This window comes from Mustela erminea, chromosome 8 (genome assembly GCF_009829155.1).
Source record: "Mustela erminea isolate mMusErm1 chromosome 8, mMusErm1.Pri, whole genome shotgun sequence".
Classification (NCBI taxonomy): domain Eukaryota; kingdom Metazoa; phylum Chordata; class Mammalia; order Carnivora; family Mustelidae; genus Mustela; species Mustela erminea.
In genome coordinates this window covers 94,289,593-94,298,558 of record NC_045621.1, presented here as the reverse complement: position 1 = coordinate 94,298,558, position 8,966 = coordinate 94,289,593, and the positions used below count along the sequence as shown (strand labels likewise).

At 40.6% G+C, this 8,966-nt stretch overlaps 1 protein-coding gene across 1 annotated transcript in view; it reads right to left on the bottom strand.

The window, feature by feature from the left end:
• The window catches only part of LCT (lactase), a 52,897-nt gene extending 46,220 nt beyond the window's left edge, over positions 1 to 6,677 (bottom strand). The window contains exon 1 of the mRNA XM_032353827.1: positions 6,041 to 6,677. Within this exon, the coding sequence (XP_032209718.1) occupies positions 6,041 to 6,677 (637 nt within the window). The remainder of the gene's footprint in view (positions 1 to 6,040) is intronic.
• Between the last annotated feature and the right edge of the window lie 2,289 nt (positions 6,678 to 8,966).

The following is an 8,966-nucleotide window of genomic DNA, read 5'->3' as shown; positions in this document are numbered from 1 at the left end:
GTAAATTCATGTTCCTTCTAGGTATTGCTAGACCTCACTAAAGGATAAGCTCACCTGTTTCCACCACAAAGGGAAGTCATTCCACTAAAAACCATTGTAGTCTTTTACAGAAAATAACCCCTTTCCTTTTGCTCCTTCCACCCTTGCCTTAAATGAGCCAATAAAAGTAATCTGGCCAATATTGAACCGCCAATATCAATGCTTCAAGTTACTACTGCTGTGTTGGGAGGCTGGTATTACTAGTGTTATCCAGGGTTGTGTCCTACTGTTGTACAAATGGGGGATGCTGTGTGCAATTCTACTCTTCCCATGAGATGCAAGTTCCCACTCTCCCCAACCTCCATTTCTGCCAAGAATCCTCTCTTCTATTGAATCCTCCCCAGTGGCAGCACAGTGAACACATAAATGTGAGGTTTATAATAATGAATATAGAAAGATTAGAAAATAATTTTTAAAAAATTGGTAAACCATATATAACATAAAGTTTACCATTAAGATTTTTTTTTAAAGATTTTGTTTATTTATTTGACAGGCAGAGATCACAAGCAGGCTGAGAGAGAGGAAGGGAAGCAGGCTCCTCGCTGAGCAGAGAGCCCGACACGGAGCTCGATCCCAGGATCCCAGGATCATGACCTGAGTCACCCAGGCACCCGAAAAATAACTTTTTTCTTTAAAAATTTTATTTATTTGAGAGAGAGAGAGAGAGCAGGAGCTGGGGCAGAGGGAGAGGGAGATGCGGACTCCCTGTTGAGCAAGGAGACTGATCCAGGGCTTGATTCCAGGACGCTGGGATCATGACCTCAGCTGAGGACAGATGCTTAGCCAACAGAACTAGCCAGGTGCCCCTAGAAAAGATCTTACAAAAACTACTTATTAGAGAGAGCATAACTCGGGCACCTGGTTGGCTGAGTTGGTAGAGCATCCACCTCTCTTTTTTTTTTAACTTTTTTAAAAAAAGATTTTATTTATTCATTTGAGAGAGTGAAAGAGCACAAGCAGGACCGGCAGAGGGAGAGGGAGAAGCGGACTCCCCACTGAGCTGGGAGCCCAATGTGGGGCTCAATCCCAGGACCCCGAGATCATGACCCTATTAGAAAGCAGACGTTTAACCATCTGAGCAATCCAAGTATTCAGAGCATCCAACTCTTGGTCTCAGAGTAGTGAGTTTAAGCCCCACATTGGGCATGGAGACTACTTAAAAAAATAGAAAAAAAAAAAAAAAAAGATGGAGCATAACTTCCCAATCATTAAGTGTGAACTCTGTATGGTGACTCCTTTCCAAAGAATGCAGTATGGAAAGGAGGAAAAAAGAGTAACCTTACCCTAGAGACACCTGACAACTACAATCTCAATTAGGTGATCAGGGTCAACATCAACAGTATAAATCATGTTAATAGTATGTACCCTTGATATGATATGATGAAAATAGCACTTTATTCTGTAATCTTCCTTCCTAAAACTCATAATCTCAGCCTTATCCATGATGGAAACATTCAACAAATCCCAACAAAGGTAGTCCCAAAAGACCACATTTTGTATTATTCCATTCATATGAAATGTTCAGAACAAGGAAATCTTTAGAGACAGCAAGTTAATTAGTGGTTGTTTAGGGCTGAATGATAGTTGGAACCCCATACTGGGTACAGAAACTACTTAAAAATAAAACCTTTAAAGTATACAGTTCGGGGCGCCTGGGTGGCTCAGTGGATTAAGCCTCTGCCTTCGGTTCAGGTCATAATCTCAGGGTCCTGGGATTGAGCCCCACATCTGGCTCTCTGCTCAGCGGGGAGCCTGCTTCCCCCTCTCTCTTAAAAAAAAAAAGTATACAGTTCAATGGTTTTTAGTATAGTCACAAAGTTGTACAATTATAGCCACTATTTCTTTTTTTTAAAGATTTTATTTATTTATTTGCAAGAAAGAGAATGAGACTGAGCGAGCACTAGAGGGGGAAGGGTCAGAGGGAGAAGCAGACTCCATGCTGAGCAGGGAGTCCGATGCAGGACTCCATCCTGGGACTCCAAGATCATGACCAGAGCTGAAGGCAGTCACTTAACCAGCTGAGCCACCCAGGTGCCTCTAATCTAAAGCAGTTTCATCAACAAAAAAGAAATTTCTTATCCATTAGCAGTCACTTTCCATTCTCTCTTCTAGCCCTAGACATTGCTATACTACTGTAGCATCTCTATGCCTAGTCTGGAGATTGAATATAAATGAAATCATATCAGTATGTGGTCTTCTCTGACTAGCTGCTTTCACTTAGCTTCATGTCTTCAAGGTACACCTGTGTTGTGCCACATATCATTCCTTTTTGGGTATTATGTATACACCACATGTTGTTTATCCATCAGTTGAGGGACAGTAGGGTTGTTTCCACTTTGGGTTATTATGAAAAATGCTGCTATGAATGTTTGTGGTAAGTTTTCTCCCAGGCATTTGTTTTCATTGCTCTTGGACATATACCTAGGAGACAAATCGTTGAGTCATAGGGTAACTCTGAAGTTTATCTGTTCAAGAAACTGCCAGACTGTTTTCCAAAGCAGCTGCTCCATCATTCATTCCCACCATTCGTTCCCATTCAGTGGCGTGGGTTCCAATTTCTCTACCTCATCACCAACACTTCTTTTTGTATGTTTTGTTTTTATTACAGTCATCCTAGTTGATCTAAGGTGGTATTCTATTTTAATACTATTATATTAATACTACTACATATTAATACTACTATATTAATACTAGTATTAAATACTACCATTTAATACTATTTTAATTCTATTGAGAGGTCACTCCATGAGTATTTTTTATAGTATTTTGCTTTTTTTTTTTTTAAAAAAAAAGGCTTCAGTAATCTTTTTATAGTATTTTGCTTTTAACCAACATATTTTATACAATTTTTTGTGTATATTAGGTGATATATTTTACAAAGAACAAAAGGATTGCACTTTTGTTCAAGGGAGAGGAGAATAAGAGAAAGAAGAAAAACCACCTCTCTGAATAGGAGGGAAACTGGAAAGAGAATTTATTTTATGTCCTGCATTATAATGGGGTAGAAATCTAGTGATATTGATGAAACACAAAATGAAGGATGGGAGGAATGAGCATCAGAAGAAAAGGAAAATATGAGCTTATGAAACAGTCTTTAGTAACCTGATTAAGATTTAAAATGGGCTCTGCAAACATTTTAATAACATGTTTATATAGTTTTATAATCAAAATAAGTCTATGGAGTTTGTCTTCAAAACAAGATAGATTTTCTTCTGTTTGAGATGAACCAAGTTCAGTCTTGCCTTCTTTCGAAGTTCATTTACCCACTGCTTCTTCAATAGAATTACAGCCAACAAACATTTACTTGCTCACCCTCTCCAAGGAAGGTTCCTTCTTCTTTCCAAAGACTCCACTTTCAAGTTCAGCCTCTCCGCATCTCTCATCCACTACTCCTAGCTCACTAAACTGACCGCTGGGCTCGTCACTGTCCCCCTGCAGGGGCGCTTCTCTCGGCCTGGAATCCTCTTCTCCTATCCATTTGCTGCTGCCTCCCTTGCTGTCCTCTCTGAGGACAACCCTCCTGACACCCCTATCTGAAATGGGTCTGTTCACACTCATACTCTTTCTTCTCTTGCCCTGCTTTCATTCTTAACATAGAAAAAAAAAGAGTTAGATCTCTTTATAATCAAATACACGCAAATGAAGCATATAAGGAGATAGTAATTTTCAGCTGTCAAATTACCAATAACAGAAATGATTATATCATCGAAGACAGGCTGAATAGGGTCAGAGCAGTTTTATAGCTATTGGTATATACTATTAAAACTTTTCTGGAATTTAGCAACATGCTTTAAAGTTCTTAAAGAATCCACGTTTTTGTTTTTCTTTTTTTAAGATTTTATTTATTTATTTGACAGAGATCCCAAGTAGTCGGAGAGGCAGGCAGAGAGAGAGGAAGGGAAGCAGGCTCCCCGCTGAGCAGAGAGCCCGATGCGGGGCTCGATCCCAGGACTCTGAGATCATGACCTGAACCGAAGGCAGAGGCTTTAACCCACTGAGTCACCCAGGCGCCCCTGAATCCACGTTTTTTGACCTAGTAATTTCAATTCTAAGAATCAGAAAGAATTAATTGGAAGGTAGGAAAAGGTTTATATATAAGAACATTCATTGTGATGTAATTCATAATGGTGAAAATTAAATAAACTTACGTATAAATAATATATATGGGGCACCTGGGTGGCTCGGTTGGTTAAGCCTCTGCCTTCAGCTCTGGTCATGATTCTGGAGTCCCAGGGTTGAGGCCCTCATCAGTCTTCCCGTGAGCAGAGAGTCTGCTTTTCCCTCTGACTCTCTTCCCTTTTGTTCTCCTTCGTATAAATAAATAAATTTTTTTTTTTTTAAGATTTTATTTATTTATTTGACAGAGAGAAATCACAAGTAGTCGGAGAGGCAGGCAGAGAGAGAGAGAGGGAAGCAGGCTCCCTGCTGAGCAGAGAGCCCGATGCGGGACTCGATCCCAGGACGCTGAGATCATGACCTGAGCCGAAGGCAGCGGCTTAACCCACTGAGCCACCCAGGCGCCCTAAATAAATAAAATTTTTAAAGAAATAAATATTTCTCTCATTTATATATATATGTATTATTTAATTTATTTTTTAAAAGATTTTATTTATTTATTTGAGAGAGAGAGAGAGAGAGCGAGAGAAAGAGCGCAAGCTGGGAGGAGAGGGAGAAGAAGGCTCCCTGTTGAACAGGGAGGCCTACTGGGGGCTTGATCCCAGGACTCTGGGATCATGACCGGAGTTTAACTGACTGAGCCACCCAGGTGCCCCACGAGAGAAATAGTTAAAACTCTGATCCATTCAAATGATGAGAATCTATAAGAACACTGAAAATCATGCTCTTGGGGTGCCTCAGTGGCTCAGTCAGTTAAGTGTCTGCCTTCAGCTCAGGTCATGATCCCAGAGTCCTGGGATCAGGTCCTGCATCAGGCTCTTTGCTCCTCGGGGAATCTGCTTCTCCCTCTCCCTCCCACTGCCCCTGCTAGTGCTCTGTCTGAGAGATAAAATAAAATTTTTTTAAAAACTCATTCTCTCTTTCACTGACTTTTTAGTAAAATAAGAATATACTCATAAAATACCTTAAGTTTAGAAAGTAGGATATGCAAATATGCATATATATTATTTACTACGTATACAAACATACATATAGTACATAATAAAAACCAGAAAGCATATATAATCCAAAACTTGTTCTTAAAATTAGTGAACTTCAGATTCACCTAGGAATTTATTAAAATCACACGTGTACTGGCCCTGTCCAAACCTACTGAATCAGAACTTGAATCAGAATTAGCTCTGAATGGGCGCCTGGGTGGCTCAGTGGGTTAAAGCCTCTGCCTTCGGCTCAGGTCATGGTCTCAGGGTCCTGGGATCGAGGCCCGCATTGGGCTCTCTGCTTAGCAGGGAGCCTGCTTCCCCCTCTCTCTCTGCCTGCCTCTCTACCTACTTGTGATCTCTCTCTGTCTGTTAAATAAATAAATAAAATCTTTAAAAAAAAAAAAAAAGAATTAGCTCTGAAGCAGGAATATGGACACTTGCTATTACATTCTTCTCACCACCTATCAGCATATCACTATTTTATCTGTCCTCTTTGCTGGAATGAAAACTTCAGCTAGAATGCATAACTTGCTTTGCATGAGAAAAAGGGGAGACTGAGGGAGGACACACAATCTTAAAGCCTTGGAGAGTCGGGAAGGGAGGACTGGAGAAGGAAGGGCAAAAATATACTCTGTGATGGCACGGACTCAAGACTGGGGAAGGAGGGCTTAAAAGATATTTTCAAAGGAAACGCTGGGCACTATCCAGCCTAAGCCACCTCTGCCTCTCTCCATCGGGAAGTTTTCAGTACCATGTTATTTTCTCACTAATAAATACGTATGACAAGATTATTGAAGGGGAGTGGGAAGAAATGTCAAGTCCTACTGTGAGGAGGGTGGGAGAAGGTGGGTGATGAAGACTGCCGGTGGGTCAGCCATCCGATCAGGGTTGTGTGGACTTACCTTTAGAAGCGTATTTTTCATGGTAAATCTCATAGGCTCTTCTGTGGGCATCAGCGAGGGTCTGGAGACGTGAAGATCTTGATTCCTGTTGGGGAAGCTCTTTCATCACCTCTTCCAAGTCACTAAATGTGAACCAGATCTGAACCAGGTCCCCAAAGGAGTAGAAGGCGAATGAGGCATAGTCCGCAAAGAGATCGGCAAAGGCTTCACTTCTCTGGACAGTGCTGGGAGGGAGCGTCTGGTGATGCAGAACGACCAGGGGCTGAAGCTGTGCAGTCTTGAGGGTCTCAAGGAACCGCTGGTAGCACTGCACTGCTTTGTTGTCTGGATTCGCAGAGCTTACTGCTGGGAGAAGTTGTGCCCACGGCAGAAATACTTTATAATGGGTGATCCCACTGGCACGAACACGCCTGAAGTACTCTGGCAGGAAAGCAGGCAGTGGTTGTTGACAAACATAAATGCTTTCATCCTCTGCAGCAAATTTAGAACCCTGGGTTCCCAGTGGACTGCTCTGGTACAGCAAGGCATTGGTGAGAGGACCAGCAGCTGAAATGAAGTTTCTGTCGGATTCCCAATCTAATCCCCGGCATGAAAAGCTTAGGAGGACAATAAAGACTGAATTCCAAGCCAGCTCCATTTTCAAGTACCTGTTAGGAAGCATATGAAATCCTTACTTTTATAACAACAGCTAGGTTGTAAAATGCTGAGTGATTATTGACATTTAATATTTAACTGGGTTATCTATGGTAATGAAATCAGGGTGCGGCTTACCAGTGAAATATCAAAAATTTAAAGACCACAGAGATAACACAAAAACCTCAAACATCTCACGTAATTTGTGCAGATGAGCCTGGAAAATGTCTGAAGGGGAAAGTTCTCCACGTCTTTTTCTTAATTATGAATTAGTTTAAAATTCACTTACATAATAAAACAAAGGTGAGTCCCTTGCAAGCCTTTCCCCCCTTAAAAATATATAAGTAGGGGCACCTGGGCGACTCAGTTGGTTAAGTATTGGACTCTTGGTTTTGGCCCAGGTCATGATCTTGGGGTCCTGGGACTGAGCCCCACATCGGACTCTGCACTCAGCAGAGAGTCTGCCTGAGATTCTCTCCCTCTCCCTCTGCTGTTCCCCCTGCTCTAAGTCAAAGAGAGAAAATCTTTTAAAAACTTAAAAGAAATATTTACAATTAAATGATGAACACATTGTGTAAAAAATTCAGTTACAGAAACATGTATGAAAAACCTGCAAATTCCCCTTCCCCAAGCCCCCTTACCTTCCTTAGGTAAGTACTCTCAACACTATGCTTCCTTCCAGTTTTCTTTCTTTCTGGAGTTTAATGGTTATTCAGGAGTCAGAATGCCTGAGTTTAAATCTTATCTGGTGAAAGTTACTTAGTTTTTCCATGCCTCTGTTTCCTCATTGGTAACAATGGTGAACAGATAAGTTGTGAAATGAGATCATTCTTTAGCATCTTTAGAACAATGCAACTCAACTATTACTAAATATATACAAATGCAAATATATGTAAATGTATAACATTTTAAACATATAACTTAACATATATGCAATTATGCCTTATGTATTGTTCCTCTGATTTCTTCTTCTCCACTTAACAGCTCTTAGAACACTGTCTATATCAGAATATATAGAAACACTTATTTTTTTATTTTTAAGATTTTTATTTATTTATTTTGAGAGAGAGAGAGACAGAGTGAGAGAGAGCATGAGAGGGGAGGTCTGAAGGAGAAGCAGACTCCCCATGGAGCTGGGAGCCCGATGTGGAACTTGATCCCAGGACTCTGGGACCATGACCCGAGCCGGAGGCAGGGGCTTAACCAACTAAGCCACCCAGATGCCGGAAACACTTCTTTTTAACAGATGCATAGCATTCTACATAAGGATGTACCCTAATTGAACCTCTAGCATACAGAACACTGGTTGATTCCTAATTTTATTTTATTTTTATGTTTTAAAAGATTTTCTTTATTTATTCGAGAGAGAGCATGAGTTGGGGAACGGGGGAGCTACCTGGACAGAGGGAGAGAGAGAAGCAGACTCCCCACTGAGCAGGAAGCCTGATATGGGGCTCTATCCCAGAACCCTGAGATCATGACCTGAGCTGAGGCAGAAGCTTAACCAACTGAACCACCCAGGTGCTCCAGATTCCCAATTTTAATGTGTTGCAAATGAATATCTATATCTGTACATCTTTGTCTATATTCATTTCTATAAGACAGAGTCTTAGAAATTAAGTTCTGGACTCAATGTTAATTATACACATTAGAATTTTGACTGAGGTCCAAATAGTTTTCCAAACAGACTTATTCAATTTAAATCCTACCTAATGTTAAAAGGATGCCTAAATCTCTGCTTTGGTATCACCAATTATAAAACTTCATATTTTTGATACTTTGAAACATGAAAATATTATCTCCTTGTTGATTTATCATTTTTCTGCTTAAAGGAGATAGCTAGCTGTTCATGTTATACCGTATACGTGTGGATTTATTTCTGGGCTATTTTGTTCCATTGACATATGCATTTTTAGGCCAATACAATAATATTTTGATTAATGTAGCTATGTAATAGAGTGAAATCAGGGAGTGTGATCCCTCCAGCTTTGTTTTTCTTTCTCAAGATTGCTTTGGCTAGTCAGGGACTTTTTGGTTTCCATATATATTTTATTTTATTTTTTAAGATTTTATTTATTTATTTGACAGAGAGAGATCACAAGTAGGCAGAGAGGCAGGCAGAGAGAAAAGCGGAAGTAGGCTCCCCGCTGAGCAGAGAGCCCAATGCGGGACTTAATCCCAGGACCCTGAGATCATGACCCGATCCGAAGGCAGCGGCCTAACACACTGAGCCACCCAGGCGCCCTCCATATATATTTTAGAATTGTTTGCTCTATTTCTATGAAAAATGCCA